The sequence below is a fragment of the Coregonus clupeaformis genome, chromosome 35 (genome assembly GCF_020615455.1).
Source record: "Coregonus clupeaformis isolate EN_2021a chromosome 35, ASM2061545v1, whole genome shotgun sequence".
Taxonomy (NCBI): domain Eukaryota; kingdom Metazoa; phylum Chordata; class Actinopteri; order Salmoniformes; family Salmonidae; genus Coregonus; species Coregonus clupeaformis.
This window is the reverse complement of record NC_059226.1, coordinates 2,362,787-2,383,482: the sequence shown is the minus strand read 5'-3', so window position 1 is coordinate 2,383,482 and position 20,696 is coordinate 2,362,787. Positions and strand designations below refer to the sequence as shown.

General features: G+C 40.6%; 1 protein-coding gene across 1 annotated transcript; it reads right to left on the bottom strand.

The window, feature by feature from the left end:
• Positions 1 to 2,078: 2,078 nt before the first annotated feature.
• On the bottom strand, positions 2,079 to 18,204 carry LOC121550399 (homeobox protein Dlx4a). Its single transcript, XM_041862642.2, has 3 exons — positions 17,620 to 18,204; positions 14,297 to 14,493; positions 2,079 to 3,838 (listed from the first exon to the last, which is right to left on the bottom strand). The coding sequence occupies exons 1-3, from the start codon at positions 17,954 to 17,956 to the stop codon at positions 3,587 to 3,589; spliced, it is 786 nt and encodes a 261-aa protein (XP_041718576.1). The 5' UTR covers positions 17,957 to 18,204; the 3' UTR covers positions 2,079 to 3,586.
• Between the last annotated feature and the right edge of the window lie 2,492 nt (positions 18,205 to 20,696).

Sequence of the window (20,696 nt, the reverse complement as noted above, 5' to 3'; positions counted from 1 at the left end):
TAATTCATCCACCTGACAGGTGTGGCATATCAAGAAGCTGATTAAACAACATGATTATTACACAGGTGTACTTTGTGCTGGGGACAATAAAAGGTAACTCTAAAATGTGCAGTTTTGTCACACAACACAATGCCACAGATGTCTAAAGTTTTGAGGGAGCGTGCAATTGGCATGCTGACTGCAGGAATGTCCACCAGAGCTGTTACCAGATAATTTAATTTTCATTTCTCTACAATAAGCCGCCTCCAACGTCGTTTTAGAGAATTTGGCAGTATGTCCAACCGGCCTCACAACCGCAGACCACGTTGTATGGGCGAGCGTTTTGCTGATGTCAACGTTGTGAACAGAGTGCCACATGGTGACGGTGGGGTTATGGTATGGACAGGTGTAAGCTACGGACAACAAACACAATTGCATTTTATCGATGGCAATTTGAATGCTCTTGCCATTCATCCACCGCCATCACCTCATGTTTCAGCATGATAATGCACGGCCCCATGTCGCAAGGATCTGTACACAATTCCTGGAAGCTGAAAATGTCCCAGTTCTTCCATGGCCTTCATACTCACCAACCATGTCACCCATTGAGCATGTTTGGGATGCTCTGGATCGACGTGTACAACAGCGTGTTTCAGTTCCCGTCAATATCCAGCAACTTTGCACTGCCATTGAAGAGGAGTGGGACAACATTCCACAGGCCACCATCAACAGCCTGATCAACTCTATGCGAAGGAGATGTGTCACACTGCATGAGTAAAATGGTGGTCACACCAGATACTGACTGGTTTTCTGATCCATGCCCCTACCATTTTTTTAAGGTATCTGTGAACAACAGATGCATATCTGTATTCCCAGTCATGTGAAATCCATAGATTAGGGCCTAATTTATTTATTTGACTGATTTCCTTATATGAACTGTAACTCAGTAAAATCTTAGAAATTGTTGCATGTTGCATTTATATTATATGTAAATCAATAGTTGTTTAGTGGTCCGAAAATGTCGGAAACATTAACTTGCTTTACCATGCTGTAGGTCATGTAACTGTTTGTTACATGCAATATGCTTTATGGACTTCACCAGACAGAGGTTGCTCTCCGGTTTTGTGATGAAACAAACGTGTGGTTGAATTTATTCTGCCACTGTGTCTTCTTATTGTCTCAGCCTTTAGGCTTATATATCACGGTCGTAATGCATATAAATTAACTAATAGGTTATAGAGAAAACAACGCAATTATCACAACACATAGGTTCTAATATGGCTTTTTTTCCTGGCTTCCCCAGTGATTTTACCCACGCACCGCTACTGCGTTCAAGTGAAATTTCCCCCTGGGAAGTAAGAGCTTCTGATAACTCCGGTAGCACGTGCAAAAGTCTACCTTCAGACCAAGGTAGGTCGTAGTGGTAATATTGTGGTCAACACAATATGACTTTGTTAGCATATTTAGCCCTGAGTAGAAAATAATCCAACCGCACATTGACAATGGCCGGCCTATAGGAAAAAAGTGTCACAGCACTTTTATTTAGTTTAATAAAATATATCGACGCAGAGCTTTAAAAAGAGGGACAAAGTGCTGTTATTTAGAGCGATTTGCCTCATTTGTCAACTCACACACAATTTCCGTCCTTTGCTTGTCTCGCAGGTCGCGTGGGCTGGGCAAACTCAAGGCTAGCTCTTCACTTTCCTCTGGTATTTATTTAGCAAGCATTATAACACAACACTCCCGACAGACACAAGCAACGACTATTCCATAAATGTAGCAGCCTATACACCTAAACATTAGCGATCTTACATGCTGTATTGCGTGGAAACGAGACTATTTTTCAGTCTGATCAACTGTAGGCTACTAACAACAGCAGCTGCATAGTCTAGCCTACTATGTGCCCTGTCCCTCTGGCCGATCAACGTCAATCTCCCTCAACGAAGCGTTGTGTGTCTATTTATAGACCATTTGTATGTGAGAAAATGTGAATGGGTCAAATTTGGTTTATATTCAAACTTGGGCTGACTAGGAAATTCAGGCTTTTTCAGTCCAAAATGATTAACTGGAATTAATCAATAAACACACGAGCTGACAGACAGTGAGTAAATGTTTTATTAGGCCTACAAGTTGCATAGGGCAGCACTACGCGATGCAAGTCTGCATAAAGCAAGCTCAGCCCTGTGTGTTTTATTGTCCAATCATGTTGCTTTCTCCGTATACGTGTATAGGAAACCCCCCTAGTCCTTTTAAATATAATTCAGATATTAACAAGTACAAGGTTGCTGTAGTTTGACAGTGTTTTTCCAGGAGTTTTTTTTTAACTCATGTGACCTGATTAGAAAAAGTCTGGTCCCATCACAGCCCATATTAAACCTTTTTACAAGAGATGAATCATGTCATATAAGGCATTGAGTTTTACGTGGTTAGGTTACCAGATCAAGAAAAACTACGGGCCCCAGAATTGTTTTTTCGCCACACCACTCTGGGACCTGTGGTGCCACCTCTGTGCTCAATAGTTAGTCCTATACTGAAAAAAATCACCACAGTTGGTTTGCACTCGAGCACTATTATGTATTTTGCCTCTCATTTTTCAGCTATTCGTGTCGGACTGCTGATAGGCTACAATTAGCTTACACCTGCAAGTAATTTGGGTTAATGACGATTCCGTTGCCTTGTAGACCCGCAACAGCCGATGGATGCTCCTTGTCCTTTTCCTATTAGTTCCTATGGACTTTCAGTTTTGGAGAGGGATATTTTGTTGCCTGCAAATTGCTGGTAATTATACTGTTGGAATGTCCCAAATTACCTTTAATTGACATGCCCATTTTATAAAATAATTGTCAATGTTAAAATAGTACCCTCTATTGCTTGTCCAGATGTTTTAGGGTAAAAGAATTGACCCTTTCTTATGTGAGATGTTAGTTTTATTGCGCCATAGAAGTCCGTTTTTTTTTTGTTGCGCTTTTGGCATATTTTGATATGTACTTTAATAATAATGATAATAATAGTAGGCTACTACTACTACTACTACTACTACTAATAGTAATAATAGTAATAATTAGAAACTCATGCCTAACTGAATTTAGGTCTTTGCATCAAAGGACCTCTAGATTGCGGAAAACCTTCCTCCACATAAGTTCCATGCATTTCCCCTTCCTTTGTTACTGTCAAACTGCATTTTAAAAACTTAGGTGAAATTTAAACCTTTGAATTTAACTTAGATTGCTTTGTAACTCATGGGGACAGGGTTAGGCATTTTCATGCTCAAACTTGTGAGATCTTCGGATGGCTGATATCTTAAAAATAGATATTATTGAGAATTTATTTTAAACTGAACTGCATACAAAATCCAGATCCACATAGGCCTCCAAGCAAAATCCATCCAGTCATTTCTTCATGTCCAAGAAATTGTAAGACAAAACTTCGGATGAAATCCAAACAAAAAATGAAAAGTCTCTAATGTGATAGTTGGAGCTATTTTTAAAAGTGGATAGGCTACGCGGTTCATGTACAAGAGGAGGAGAAACACTAATTTAAATGTTGAAATTGAGTAAAGTCAGTTGAGGAGAGCGGATAGAATTCCATCCCATTGTCCCACATCGCGTCACATCATTTGAGTTCTCGGCATAGATTCCTGGTGGTGGCTTGGGTACCAGTGTCCGAAATTGTTCATGTATCCACCGGAGGGCGCAGGTGTCCCCTTATTTGCCATGGAAACGTCCCAAAGTGGCGGCATCCCCGGGGAACACGGTGACCCGGATGACCCAGGGTGCAGGTGCTCTCCCTCCGGTCCGCCCGGGCCATGCTTCATGATCTTCTTGTACTTGGAGCGTTTGTTCTGGAACCATATCTTAACCTGCAACAAGAAATAAAATGGAGTATATAAAGCCTGCAATTAGGCTATTATTGTAATCGTTATCATCATTAATAAGCTATTATCATTATTATTATTACTAGTCTATTCAGTATTCACTATAATAATAATAATAATTAATTATAGTATCCATGGACTCATTGCTGTTGTTAATATAATTGTTATTGGATAATATTGTTATACACCTTTGCAAATTGAGCATTAAATTATTCAAATTATAACTGTAGGCTATATGACTGCATTTTTAGCGCCAAGGAATAATAAACATATTTTCCATATGAGAACAATACGTTGGACTAAAAACAGAACATTCACAAGAAAGATAAAATAAAGCTGGTGGGTGGGTTCAGGTTGCCAGGAGAATTAACTGTAAACCCCACTACAAACCGCTTAAACAATAAGTTTGGCATTCCTTTGCGGTTGTTTTCCCCATTATATGAACAATGCAGGGAATTTACAGAGATATTTTGATATGGAGAGAGCCTGGTGAGACGTTTATGTAACCGCAACACCCACAGCGTGGTAAAAGCAGCTCTAGTAAAATCTAATTATGAATTACAATTGATTGTGGAGATGAGTGGAAAACACGCCTCAGATAGCCCACATTTCGCAAGGGCTCATAAATTGACCAAAATGAGAGATCTGCCCAAGAGTGTCACCCCAAACACGCTGATGACAGAATTACTGTTGTTGTGATGTCTTGAATTAATTAAAATTTTCCCTTTTCCACATTTTGTTACCTTACAGACTTATTCTAAAATTGATTAAATTGTTTTTTTCCTCATCAACAGGTTTTTAGAAATTTAGCAAATGTGTATAAAAAAAAAAAAACTGAAATATGACATTTATATTAGTATTCAGACCCTTTGCTATGAGACTCAAAATTGAGCTCAGGTGCATCCTGTTTCCATTGATCATCCTTGAGAAGTTTCTACAACTTGATTGGAGTCCACCTGTGGTAAATTCTATTGATTGGACATGATTTGGAAAGGCACGCACCTGTCTATATAAGGTCCCACAGTTGACAGTGCATGTCAGAGCAAAAACCAAGCCATGAGGTCAAAGGAATTGTCCGTAGAGCTCCGAGACAGGATTGTGTCAAGGCACAGATCTGGGGAGGGTACCAAAAAATGTCTGCAGCATTGAAGGTCCCCAAGAACACAGTGGCCTCCATCATTCTTAAATGGAAGAAATTTGGAACCACCAAAACTCTTCCTAGAGCTGGCCGCCCAGCCACACTGAGCAATCGGGGGAGAAGGGCCTTGGTCAGGGAGGTGACCAAGAACCCGACGGTCACTCTGACAAAGCTCCAGAGTTCCTCTGTGGAGATGGGAGAACCTTCCAGAAGGACAACCATCTCTGCAGCACTCCACCAATCAGGCCTTTATGGTAGAGTGGCCAGATGGAAGCCACTCCTAAGTAAAAGGCACATGACAGCCCGCTTGGAGTTTGCCAAAAGGCACCTAAAGGACTCTCAGACCATGAGAAACAAGATTCTCTGGTCTGATTAAACCAAGATTGAACTCTTTGGCCTGAATGCCAAGCGTCACATCAGGAGCAAACCTGGCACCATCCCTAGCATGGTGGCGGCATCATCATACTGTGGGGATGTTTTTCAGTGGCAGGGACTGGGAGACTAGTCAGGATCAAGGGAAACACGAACAGAGCAAAGTACAGAGAGATCCTTGATGAAAACCTGCTCCAGAGCGCTCAGGACCTCAGACTGGGGCAAAGGGTCACCTTCCAACAGGACAATGACCCTAAGCACACAGCCAAGACAACGCAGGAGTGGCTTCGGGACAAGTCTCTGAATGTCTTTGAGTGGCCCAGCCAGAGCCCGGACTTGAACCCGATCGAACATCTCTGGAGAGACCTGAAAATAGCTGTGCAGCGACACCCCCATCCAATCTGACAGAGCTTGAGAGTATCTGCAGAGAAAAATGGGAGAAACTCCCCAAATACAGGTGTGCCAAGCTTGTAGCGTCATACCCAAGAAGACTCGAGGCTGTAATCGCTGCCAAAGGTGCTTCAACAAAGTACTGAGTAAAGGGTCTGAATACTTATAAAAATGTGATATTTCAGTTATCTTTAATACATTTGCTTAATTTCTAAAAACCAGTTTTTGCTTTGTCATTATGGGGTATTGTGTGTAGATTTATGAGGGGGATAATGCTGTAACGTAACAAAATGTGGAAAAAGTCAAGGGGTCTGAATACTTTCCGAATGCACTGTATATTAAGGGGGACCTGCAGGCTTTACTAATTTTCAGAGATGGGACCAAGTCACTATTGTTCGAGTCACAAGCAAGTCTCAAGTCATAAGGTCAGAGTCTCAAGTCGAGTCCCAAGTAGAACGTGGTCAAGACTCGAGTCAAGACCAAGTCAAGTCGAGTTGAGTTACAAGTCTTCAAGTCAAGTCTCAAGTCAAGTAAAAAATTAATATATATATACATGCAACGACTTGTTCAACTTCAAATCTTTGTCTATTTATTGAGGCTACCAGACAGCTCTTTTCATCATTTTGTCTACAGCATATTTTTATTAGCCTGTGTAATTGTAAAATATGGACATTGTAGCTGTGGTAAGGGCATGAAATCAGCTGATGGCAAGGCAGGTTGACGTGCTCTGAGTGTAGATTTATTAGGCGCCATATCATATACACAGGCAATAGCCCAAAATAAATTGCCTCTGTCTAACAGGAGCTCAAACAGGAAGGCCTACATAATATAAGCACTTAGCCCCCAGGACCATACAATTAGCCTACCCAATTGGCAAGAGGCTGAATGTATCTCACAGGAGAAAGCATCCGAGCAAGCAAAACAGCGCCCCTCTGTCTCTCTACGTGTAGGCCATCTATCTGATGCTGTCTGGTCCAAACGAGTATGACATTGTTGCCGCCCATAGCATTCAAGGCAAGTGAAGCCAGCAAGCATCTGGCCTCCCTTGACAAAAAAATATATAAAAAACTAGCCAATCAGCGGTGAGCTAAACTGAGCGAGCTCAACTGTGAATGGTCCTGGCATACCAAAAAAAAGTATCAAGGGAAGCCAGCTTGGATTTGGCATCACTACTGTCAAATCCCATTGAGAGCATATGTCATTGACAGAAAAACTTGAATTGTTGCATCTCGTTTGTCCTCCGGTGGCTAGCTAGCCAGCTAGCTAAAATTGTCCCTTTCCTAAATTAGCCAAGGATGGAGATTGGTATTTGGACTTGTGGTTTTACTTAATTCTCCGTACTGGCCAATGATTATAACGGCGATTCTGATCCAACCATTAATTCATACATTGTTGTGCACCTGGCCTGAGAGGATGGAAGTTCAATATTTAGCTACATGTATAAGGCTAATGTTAACTAGCTAACATTGCCCATGAATGGACGTTAGGCTAGCGAACAAGCATTTTAGCCAGGTAGCCTAGGACAACAAAAAATAAAAGTGTGTACTGTATGCCAGAGTGATTGATAGTTTCCTCAACATGAAAGAGAAGAGGATGGCATTGGCGTTTCTCTACAAGTAGGGTGAGTCAACATGTTTTTCTACTTGCACGAACGCACATGCGCACACAAAGAAATCAGAACCATGGACGATGGGGGCTTGGATTCCCCAGTGATTTTACCAATGCACCGCTAATGCCTGCTGGCCTGATTTCAATCCTCTCTTCCTACAATTTGACATTTGCGCTGCACCCGATCCTATAGCTGTACAGCAAATCATCAATCTGTTCGCTAGCGCACTCTGCCTGTGTTGATTGACAGTCTGCTGGTCCAATCAGTGTGCCGAATGTGCTTTTCACTTGCCAATCTGTTGCAGTTTTTTGTTTGCAAGGGTGATGCTGCGGCTACTGTCTCTGGCTGCGTGTAGCGTAATCCACATCGACTCTGTGCCACAAAATGAGTGACAAAACATTACAAAACCTGGGCAGATAATTTCAGGTAATCAGTTTCAAGTCAATGTCGAGTTCTGAGTCTTGAGGCTCCAAGTCCAAGTCAAGTTTCAAGTTTTTTTATTTTCTGTCAAGTCTCAAGCCATCAAATTTGTGACTCAAGTCAGACTTGAGTCCAAGTCATGTGACTCGAATAGTCCAAGTCATGTGACTGGAGTCCACAATTCTGCTAACTTTTACGTTGTTTTCTCTGCCTTTAGCCTACACATGCTCAGTTCTGATCAACGTCAAAAAGAAAAAGAGTAGGGCCATGGTGAATAACCAACATATTTCTCTCCCATAAACACATTAGGACACTCCCATAGGCCTAACCGTAATAATGTGGCCACCCCTATAAGTGTTAAAATGTTATATATACAGTTGAAGTCGGAAGTTTACATACACTTAGGTTGGAGTCATTAAAATAGTTTTTCAACCACTTCACAAATTTCTTGTTAACAAACTATAGTTTTGGCAAGTCGGTTAGGACATCTACTTTGTGCATGACACAAGTAATTTTTCCAACAATTGTTTAAACACAGATTATTTCACTTATAATTCACTGTATCACAATTACAGTGGGTCAGAAGTTTACATACACTAAGTTGACTGTGCCTTTAAACAGCTTGGAAAATTCCAGAAAATGATGTCAGGGCTTTAGAAGCTTCTGATAGGCTAATTGGCATCATTTGAGTCAATTGGAGGTGTACCTGTGGATGTATTTCAAGGCCTACCTTCAAACTCAGTGCCTCTTTGCTTGACATCATGGGAAAATCTAAAGAAATCAGCCAAGACCTCAGGAAAAAAATGGTAGACCTCCACAAGTCTGGTTAATCCTTGGGAGTAATTTCCAAACACCTGAAGGTACCACGTTCATCTGGACAAACAATAGTACGCAAGTATAAATACCATGGGACCACGCAGCCGTCATACCGCTCAGGAAGGAGACGCGTTCTGTCTCCTAGAGATGAACGTATTTTGGTGAGAAAAGTGCAAATCAATCCCAGAACAACAGCAAAGGACCTTGTGAAGATGCTGTAAGAAACAGGTAAAAAAGTATATATATCCACAGTAAAATGAGTCCTATATCGACATAACCTGAAAGGCCGCTCAGCAAGGAAGAAGCCACTGCTCCAAAACCGCCATAAAAAAGCCAGACTACGGTTTGCAACTGCACATGGGGACAAATATCATACTTTTTGGAGAAATGTCCTCTGGTCTGATGAAACAAAAATAGAACTGTTTGGCCACAATGACCATCGTTATGTTTGGAGGAAAAAGGGGGACACTTGCAAGCCGAAGAACACCATCCCAACCGTGAAGCGGGGGTGGCAGCATCATGCTGTGGGGGTGCTTTGCTGCAGGAGGGACTGGTGCACTTCACAAAATAGATGGCATCATGAGGAAGGAAAATTATGTGCATATATTGAAGCAACATCTCAAGACATCAGTCAGGAAGTTAAATATTGGTCGCAAATGGGTCTTCCAAATGGACAATGACCCCAAGCATACTTCCAAAGTTGTGGCAAAATGGCTTAAGGACAACAAAGTCAAGGTATTGGAGTGGCCATCACAAAGCCCTGACCTCAATCCTATAGAAAATGTGTGGGCAGAACTGAAAAAGCATGTGCGAGCAAGGAGGCCTACAAACCTGACTCAGTTACAGCAGCTCTGTCAGGAGGAATGGGCCAAAATTCACCCAACTTATTGTGGGAAGCTTGTGGAAGGCTACCCTAAACGTTTGACCCAAGTTAAACAATTTAAAGGCAATGCTACCAAATACTAATTGAGTGTATGTAAACTTCTGACCCACTTGGAATGTGATGAAAGAAATAAAAGCTGAAATAAATCATTCTCTCTACTATTATTCTGACATTTCACATTCTTAAAATAAAGTGGTGATCCTAACTGACCTAAGACAGGGAATTTTTACTAGGATTAAATGTCAGGAATTGTGAAAAACTGAATTTAAATGTATTTGGCTAAGGTGTATCCAGGCTCTGCTGTAGCCGGCCGCAACCGGGAGACCAATTGGGCGGCGCACAATTGGCCCAGCGTCGTCCAGGGTAGGGGAGGGAATGGCCGGCAGGGAGGTAGCTCAGTTGGTAGAGCATGGCGTTTGCAACGCCAGAGTTGTGGGTTCGATTCCCACGGGGGGCCAGTATGAAAATAAAAAAGAATAATGTATGCACTAACTGTAAGTCGCTCTGGATAAGAGCGTCTGCTAAATGACGTAAATGTAATGTAAATGTGTATGTAAACTTCCGACTTCAACTGTATATTTTTTAACCCACTGTTAATCCTCCAGTGTATTTTAACACTGACTAAATGGGTATATTAATAAAAATTGTTTATCACATTCCATGCCCGCAACGGAATGAACAGTTCTGGCAGATGTAATAAAAACAAAGTCTCAAATAAATAATTTTCTGTGACAGAATGATACTATTGTCTTTCAAGTTTCAAGTTTTAATGTCACATGCACAAGTACTGTGAAATGCCTTTCTTGCAAACTCTAAACCCAACAATGCGATAATCAATCATAATGTAATACTAGAAAAAAAAACACGAGAAATAAGAAGAAATATGAAATATGTCCTCATAACTTTGCAGGTTGGGGATCTACAACAAAATCTAAGACCTCCAAAAACACTGATTTTCAAAAGGGGGACATCCTTAAATCAGCTGTTGAAACTATAACAAAGTGATTTCCCCACCCGTTTTGTTAAAATGCTGAAGGATGACAGTGCAATGGATGAAATAGTTTTAACCATGTTCTGAGGCTAAATAGTGTTAGTTTACATTTACTTTGTTTACAAACATTGGAGTAAAACAAGCTTATATTTTGGGTTCTGATGGGGTACGACTGTTTAACTAAGTTCATGAGGCATTTATAAGTTATATTCTTCAAGAATCAATGGGTACATATCATTAATTTATAAGTCCAAAAGTGATATAGCGACTGCAGATTACCACATTAATGTTGAATTGCATTGAACTTATATTTATAACGTCAATCAACAGCATGCTAATGTAAGTAGCTATTCCTATAATAATTGGTTTTAGATTTCAACAGCGACTCTCAGCTGACAAGGGCTTTCAGTCTGAAATGTTTGGTAATTAGGTAGGTCAAGAATCACGCTAGAAAATCCTGTCCCACATATCCAACTAAACCTCAATGTGTGTACCGTACAATTTGGGGAAACCACTCTCCTTAGTTAAATGTGTGGTGACTGGCGAGTGGTGGTGAGTGTTTCTGGTGCAAAAAGGTCTACGCATAATCTGCCAGGTGGTTGCTGCTCATAGAAGGCCGGAGGACACGAGTGATTCCAACAAAGCAATGTTAGAACCCCATTATCTATATCTAGCTCCCTTATCAATATGACCCTTATCAATATGACCTTATCAATATGACCGTATCAATAGCTCCATAATCAATCATTCCTGCCTCCTCCCAGGTAACATAGTATCAGAGAGGTTCCGAGAAGTGCTTCTACATATTTAGCATATACATACACTGAGTATACAAAACATTAGGAACACCATGGGTCAGTATCCCATGTTGACTCCAGTTCTTTCCACAGTTGTGTCAAGTTTTTCTTTATGTCCTTTGGCTGGTGGACCATTCTTGATACACAAAGCAGGTGTTCTTAATGTTTTGTATACTCAGTGTATATAGGATAATTTTGCAAGGGTGCCAGGTTTTTTTTATAGGAGAGAGAAAGAGGGTGTTGAATAGATATGAAGAAGTAATGAAAGAGAGCATGTTTGGCTAAATTTATCTTAGAAAAAAGGAGAAAGGTGGTAAGTGCAGTTTTACAGATGAGCGTAGGGAGGTTTAGTGGGGGTAGAGGGGTACAACTTTGTGAGAGAAAAGGAGGCCATTGATTGGTGGCCTGTCGCCATGGCCGCACGCGTGTCCTTTATATACTAGACATATCATGTCTCTAAAGTCCCAATGAATGCAACTTTCAGATGCATGTATACATGAAAATCTCTCCAACTCGATTTTTAAAAGTATTGTTTTCAAGAAAGAAAGTCCTGGCTTGATGTAATCTATACGTCTTTGAAACCATAAAGTCAAGTGTCTGTGAATGGGACGGTCACAATACTGTAGTTCTATCCGTCAGTAAACTCGATAGTCTAGGGTGATTTATTCAATTTAAGGATTGCACATTAAACCGATTAATGTAATAGCACATCTGGCATAACCCAGCAGAAATCTGCTTCACAAAAACAAAATGCCACAGCGTAATGCCATCCACTTGAAAAGGCTTTGGAGGACATTAGTTATCTGACACCCCCAGTTACAAAGCTATAGGCTACTGATGTCATATCCACACAAGTATGTAAAAAGTGCAAAAAGTCACCTCTTGACGCTTTCTCCGATATCTGTCGTGTAGCACTTATATGGGATTACTAAGGCCTCCTCTCTTAGCAGCACATCACAGCCTCTACATGCTCAGAATGGTCTCTTACCACAGAGGATCAATGAATGCATTTCATATCCGTCGATACGCCAAAAACAATCTTTACTCCAATTGATGTAAAGCAGCATTGAGAGTACATATTCCCTTTGGATTAGCCATGAGGTATTTTTTAAGTCCCCAGGCAAACGTAGTGAGAGCGATCTCTAGATTTCAGGAACTATAGAATGATTACCTGTGTGAAAGCAGTAAGCTCTCCCAAAGTTAGACATTTAAAATAATGTAGTCCTACCAAAGTATGTTCTTTCTCTGCAGTTCTTTTCTCTCATTTTGGGAACCCCAAAACTTCCTGGGCCTCACAATATTTATACCAAACGTGACGCGATAACTTCCTAAGCTCGCTTCCTCTATTCCTACTGTCAGACAAAATGGCCGCGGTTGTTACTCCCCTCTCCCTTCTTCTTCCCTTGCCAGACAGACAGCGCTTGGTGAGAAGTGAGGAGTTAGTTTCAAAAGAAACCCCTTGGCTGAGAGATTGAGGGCTTAAAACTGAAGCAAGCGCTATATAGGCTAAAGGAGATGACTGAGACTGGGGTGTTACCTCTAAAATCCTCAAGGAATGAGAGCTCAGGGCCCTTATTCATAAAGTGTCTCAGAGTATAGGAGTGCTCATCTACAATCAGGATCCCCCTCTTCACAATCTTATTTATTATGATCTAAAAGGCTAAATGTATCCTAGATCATCACGCCTACTCTGAGACTCGGGCCAGTTTCCCAGACACAGATTAAGCATAGACCTGGACTAAAAAGCATGTTTAATGGAGAATCACAATTGAAACTGTTTTTCAGTCCAGGACCAGGCTTAAGATGTGTCCAGGAAACCGGGCCATAGTGAATACAGGCTCAGATGAGTAAGTAAGTAATAGTAGGAGATAGATAACACAGTAGTGATACAAGTAGCAGCAATACAGGACGGTGATACACCATGCTCTTCTGCTGCCTCGGAACTGCCATGCCAGCTGAAGCCAAGGGCATTCATGTTGCATTCAAATATTCATGAAAGTGTGTGTGCCACACACTCATGATGGGAAACAATATCAGTTACAGGCCGAGAGAGTAGGCTAACACCTCCATGAACATGGCAGGACATCAAACTAATGGAGGTTGTTACCTAGGAACATAATGTTCCAGTGTCTTCTCCTATATGCTAAATAATACAGCATTGGAAGAGTCAACACTTTTAGTGGAAATTCTCAAAGCCTTAAATTACATACCTCCATAACATTAGGCTCCATTCTCATTTTTGATGAGACATTTGGCCTTAACCGTATCTAATCAGGCACTTATGCATATAGTGTTGTAGCCTATATGCAAAGAGTAGGCATGCCATTGAGAATGGGTATGCACAGCCTGATCAGTGTAATACAACTGCTTCTGCTTTTATGGGTTGGATTTAATCAAATTTGCACTGCTGTCCCACACTCCAGGTAAATCACATGCACTGACAAAATGCACCTTTCTCCATTTTTTATTTTCTTTAAATGCATTCCCTAAAATATTTCTATATACTATAAGAACTGTTACATTTTTCTTGAGTTTGGGTTTTATTTCTCTAAATAAACTGGAGCAAACCTACCTCAGACAGATGACATACAGGAAGTTGAGTTACAATATGCACCTAATTATGATGCCCAATCAAATGTCAACCCTGCTCATATTGGAGTAATGCCATTGAAATGCTATATAGTTTAACACCATGAGTTGATGTAATGCATTTTGACTAATTGCATTTTGACTAAACTTCTCACCACCTCGTGAGATGAGATGCTTACAAAGGAGGAACATTTTGTCCAACTCGAGTAAAAAATTGGCTATAGGAATTGTTCACTTGCTGCCACCTTTGCATAATGCTTGCACATTCATTCCATTCGAACTATTGAGACCTATACAGACCACGTTTAAAAAGAGACTGACACGAAAATTGTGGTGCGTTGAAGAGCCTCTTGTAATAAACACCTTATTGAACAGTTATATCAGTAAAAAGAACTGAAATAGACTACTAAAATTGGCCCAAAATACCGGAATATGTACCTGCGTTTGAGTTAGTCCCAATTTTGCTGCCAAATCGGCGCGCTCAGGTAGGGCGAGGTATTGGGTTTGCTGGAATCTCTGGTTGAGCGCCTGCAGTTGTAAGCTTGAGTAGATTGTCCGAGGTTTTCGGATCTTCTTCCCTTTTCCGTTCAGTCGAATTTCTCCATTCTCGATCACCGTGGTTGGCTTCTCAAGCTCTTCAAAAGGATGAAGACATTTTTATTTGTATTTTATTTCACCTTTATTTCTCCAGGAAGTCCCATTGAGGTCAGAACTTTTGGAATAATAATAACAATATTAACAACAACAACAACAATAATCATAATCATAATAATCATACATTTAATAAATAATACATGTTTAATTTATGCCATTTAATTTGCCCTCAATGGGCAAGAGCTCAACTTTCTTTTCTACCTCATGTTGCAAAAGAGGTCATTGAGCATGAGGAATATAATGACTCATGAGGAATATAATGACTCATGAGGAATATAATTCCCATTGTTTCCCATATAATTCACACATGATTCCCATTGTTATGAAGTTTGCGCATACCAACTAGTGCTTAGGGAAACAGCTGTGTTAGGCCCCACAAGGCGTTCATAGTAACATGACACTGTATGACTCCATCCTTATAATACAACCAGGGAAATAGCGTTAGGAGGTTGAACTTTAATCTACCTCACTTTTTGTTTTAAAGGGGTGTAAGATTTAGATTTGATTTGCTAAGTTGAACAATAATTGCAGAGAATTTAGGTAGGAGGTAGGTAGCCCAACGGCTAAGGGAGTTGGACCTGTGGTCGAAAGGTGGCCGATTTGAATCCCGGGGCCGGGCACTGGAAAAACTAGCGGAATTGATCTGGCAACTGGAGGGCTGCTGGGTTCACATCCTTAAGACATTCCCCTACTGTTGGGCGACTTGGGCCCTTAACCCAACAACATGCTCTCCATCCAGAGGTGCTGCAGCTTGACCCTGTGCTCGTCTCAACTGTCTGTGTGCTGTCTGGGGCAGATGAGAATGAGCAGTAGACACATTTATGTTGTTTGCTGTAACTAATGGACAATACAGTTGTATTGTAATGTATTTTTGAGTGGTATTTGTTGCATTGGAACTGTTCAATCTTGATTGTCCCTTTTCTATTCTAAGCCTGCCATTCAAATAGCAAATAAACATAAACTCATTGGCCTTACATGACATGCTACTGCACAGCCAATTTTCCAGTGTTAAATCAACACTGACAGTGTTAAATTTAACACTGATCCAGTGTCTATACATGCCCACACTTTTCAGTGTTAAATTAACAACTGTATTTGTTAGTGACAGAGACATGGTTGTTGCTGTCTTTTTTTTTGTTCTGTGGCCTTCACCAAGGAAGATCCTAAGCAAATATGCTATCATTGAAATGTAATTCTTCAATGCAATACAAGTATTTAATAAGGCCTTATTTTGAGGGCTTAGTTTTCCCCTATTACAGTGGCCTAAAACTCATGGCTTTCAGGCCTGCAAGTCACTTTATGATGCCTTGGCAAAGTGACTGCAATTCCTATTGGAATCCAGCCAGAGTGGGGATAGCCAACATTTTGAATTTTTATTGACCTGCAACCTGCATTCAGAATGATGACTCCTGGGTCAAGTAGACAAAGAAATGAGACTACCTAAACCATATAAACTGGAACAACCATTTCAGTAACGGGTACAATAAGTCCAAGTAACATATTGGATTAATTTAGAAAAATTTATTTATATTTGAGTAGCATAAGATTCATTCAATAATCAATGTACATGCAAAAACATCGATATTGAAACAAACAATTCTAAAAATCGACCTGCAATACAGCATGCTGGGAAATATGATACTGATGGGTGTGGTGTTGGTTTAACACTGGTTATTAACTCCAACACTTGGGTTATTTTACACCAATGAGAGTTTATTTATCACCTGAATCAACGCTAGAAATGTTACACAGAAAAATCAACACTATAGGTAACACTGGCCAATTTGCTGTGTGACTATGCAGAAACTGTTCTTTTGTTTTGGTCCACTAGATTAAAACAGCGAGAAAAAACTATATTTGTTGTTATTGGAAATATATTTCACAGCGATTTAGATGGTACAATGATTCCCTACACTATTCAGTGAAATTGAGCGAACAGTGTAGAATTTTAGCAACCAGGAAATGACAAAGCGATTTCCATTAGATAACGCTGTTTATTTTATCAGGGGCCTTAAATACTTACTGACCTTCCAACATGGCCAACACACGAAATGCCTGTAAAATAGCCACACAAACCCTTTCCTAATACGCGGGTAAAAAATTTTCATTTTCTGTGGAGAGAGTTGATAAACATGGCAATTGCCAAACATGCAGTGGAGACATCACAGTCAGTCAACGAAAGATGGATGACATTCCCTGCCGATTATCGTACACGTTTTTGATGTTGTGTAAGTATACATAGGCTGCTAAACCCCTAAGCGAGCTCACCCTCATCATAATTGAATTTTTTTGGCCTATTGGTTGATATTCCTATGTGAATGTCTTCGAGCTTTTAGTCACAAACAGCTTCACACTCCAAGTAGGACTAGCCATTATGAACAACTTGGTTTTAAGTATAGGCTACAGGGTTATTTTGATCAATGACATTAGGCTACGTGGAATTAATGCTGTATGCATTTCGTTAAACGTTTTGATAAAAAAAATACGAGGTATAATGATGTGACTATCTGTCTCTTAACATATGAATTAAGTAATGTAGGATCACAGAAGCAATAACATCATCAAAGACAATGGCTTTCAGATTACACGTTTTGTCTGGGCACTGTGCTTTGTGGGAGACCACAGGACAAAATGTTTAGTGGCTCGATTTTTTCCTCTAATTTGAGACGAGAACAGTCCCTTGCTTTATCCATGCATTTATCTCGAGGTTCAGTAGCCTGTAAACTATTGACCCTAAAAATAAAATATTTTCGAAAGTGCTCAGGTGTTTTAGACTACATATGTGACATGGGAACAATGGCGTTTTGTGTTGCTAATGACTATCCTATTAATTGATAACACCTTTAGGTCCGAGCAATGTTTGCGTAATGCTGCTTGCTATATGTTATGAACCCTATATTTCTTTAGTGGTTTATTTGTAGGCTTCTGATAGGGTTTAGGTAGGCTATATAAGTGCCCAATTCTAGAAGTTTAGAAGTCCATCGCGTTCGTATAGCCTTCGCCACTGTAGCGTTCGTATAGCCTTCGCCACTGTAACCACATCTTGAAAATGTCAACAAACATTGAACAAACTCCAAAATGCCAACACCAATGTTTTTAAAACGTACCTGTTTCCTCTATTCTCGTGTGTCCCAGACCGTTGTTGTGGCTACTGTGCTGGTATGGCAGGTAGGCACTTGGGTGCTGTGTGCTTACGGTGCTGTGGTAAGGGTAGGCTAGCGGGCGGCCATAGGATGACGCGCTGGAAGAAAAGGGGCTATCGTGTTGCGAGGGTCCGACCGGATGCAAGCCGTGCGCTGGATAGTGGTTGTGGGACAAGCCGGGGGAGTGCTGCTGGTGGCCGGGATAGCCGTGTGCGAACTCCAGAAAGGCCGATTTGGAGGGATCAGAAGCAACCAGACTGCCCGACAATGAACTCATAGTCATCATTGAGCGGGGGTCCATAAACTCGAGGCGCAGTTAAGGGCACCATAGAGTGCTAAAGATGGGACCTATGCATATCCACTGAGTAGGCAAGTTAGGCTACCTAAAAAACAACACCAAGAGCACGAAGCGAAAGTGACGAGGGTATTTCCTAAATCCTTCCGCTTGTCTCCAAATTCTAAATTACGCAGTCCCTTTATTTTATCGTCTCTAAAAAAGAGAAGAGGAAAACCTGCACTGTTTCTCCGAACACTTTGGGCATATGGTTTAGACTTGTTGCTAGCTCGCTTGGCACACACGAGCGCGCCTGCTCATTGGTTGCGGTGGCTAATCATGGCATACTGCCTCGAAGCCAAACCATATTTAACTTGATTAACACTAGCTACATGAAGTCAGTCTTCCAGTTTGGGCAGGAATGACATTTCAATGCAGCAGAATTTGGACACAATTTTACTAAATGAGAAGATAGGCCTACTGTAACAGATATTAACTAGGCTAATCTAATGTCAAGCATGTTTAGATTTTGTTATGTAGTCTTTTAGCGTTTGCAAAAATGGTCAACAAATTGACAACTTTGCCAGCGATGTTTTTACGTAAGGACAAACCTTTTACGCACAAGTTAGGCCATAGGATAATCAATTATATATATATATATATATATATATATATATAATAATAATATGCCATTTAGCAGACGCTTTTATCCAAAGCGACTTACAGTCATGCGTGCATACATTTTTGTGTATGGGTGGTCCCGGGGATCGAACCCACTACCTTGGCGTTACAAGCGCCGTGCTCTACCAGCTGAGCTACAGAGGACCACATGTAATTCAATCACAAGTCTAAATGCCACACGTTGCTGTCAACCTGTAGGCCACAGGTTGCTGTCAACCTGTAGGCATATAGCCTATATATATATGTATATATATATATATATATATGTGTATATATATATACAGACCTAATTAAAATGCAATACACATAGCTACATGATAAGCCTATGCATTTCATTTACATCTGGCGCCAAATGCGTGATTTAGCCTACGCATGACTAGACTCCAGCGAGGGCACAGAAGCCCAACACAGTGGCTATAATACGGTTGTAGATTTGACTTGATCAAAACGCTCAGATGCATCAAGATAAAACATAAAGCACGCACACACACACACACACACACACACACACACACACACACATTTCCCAGCACCTGTATAACACACAACACACACTAATCATGTTTTTCTTTTAACAAAAATGCAACTCTTCTTTAGGAGGTTGTATTTGGTGAGAGGACGAGTTGTAATTAATGATCGTTTCTGAAGAAGGATGGGAGGCTGCCCCTAGCTATCAATCTAGTCCGTGATGAAAGAAGACGTTCACATTCGACTGGAAGCCATTACATAGTCGGTCAAGTGTTATCTATGTCTGTAGGTTGCAGACAGATGGATGACGATAGATATCAACTTGAACGCACACCGGCCTGTAGGTTGCAGACAGATGGATGACGATAGATATCAACTTGAACGCACACCGGCCCCGGGCCCAGCGCATGACGGATGTAGCGCCGAAGACGCTCTAGGCCTAAATGGCACATTTAGAGTCATCACTTTATGTAATTCAATCACAAGTCTAAATGCCACAGGTTGCTGTCAACCTGTAGGCATATAGCCAGTGCCAGAGATCTAGCCTATGCTGCTTTTGGTAACAATTGAGCAACGTTCGAAAGCTAACGGTTCAGGACTGAGACTCCCTTAATAATTATGATAGCCTAACTATTAGGTCTGCACACTAGCCTACACAGTAATACGAAAATAAAAATTATACTGTAGTCGTTATGATACACCATTCATCCTCATATTGTAGGCTATGTAATCATGTTCCAAAGTCTGCTATTCGGTGGAATTAAATAGGCCTATCCCATAATAATGGCTTATATTTCTTTCAAATAATATTGAAAACATTTAGGCTATAACGAATGTAGGCATTTCAATTGGTTCACCATATGAATCTTTGTGTAACACAATCATTTTCGCTATTTGTTTATTACAGGAAAACTGAAGGTTTTTTCAATACATAAAAATGCAAAAAAGCAACAACAATATTGTATGATAACACATCAGGTGCCTGCCAGTTTTAAGAGGATAAAAATGCAGAATCGGCTTAAAGTGCGTGATAGGAAAATAATTACAGAGGTTAGGTTAAGTCACAACAGAAAAAAAGCAACGAACTAAAGCACTTTGAAGTGAAAACAAATCACAATATCCACTTGGCTGGCAAGGGGCCAACAATGCAACCATGTTACCATGCAATAAGCCAACAAGTTTGCACATTTAGTTTCACCAAATGTCCATTTGTAGCCTATATTAGAAATGGAACCCAAGGTAAAGCCTAACTCGATAGGTTACATACAGTTTTAAAATCCCCAAACGTGTCAATTTAGTGCAAATAAAGAAACAATATGAACAGAAACGGTATTTAATTATTTGACGGTGGCAGTTCGCCCTACCTCTTGTATTGACGTATTGACTTGACAGCTCTTTGAACGCCTGTAGCTATCTTTTGTAGGGAGCCGCAGCGCCAACTCGATCTTGGAAAATTCAGCAAGAATGCACTGTGTAGTCCCCAGGTAGAAGTTAAACCTGTAGAGTGCATGTCTTGTTGCAACGTTAAGCCGACAAAATCCCTGCCATTGTCAGTAGAATAATTAAACATTTTTCATGAACATTTAGACCTATAAAGTAATGTAATTTAGTGTTTACT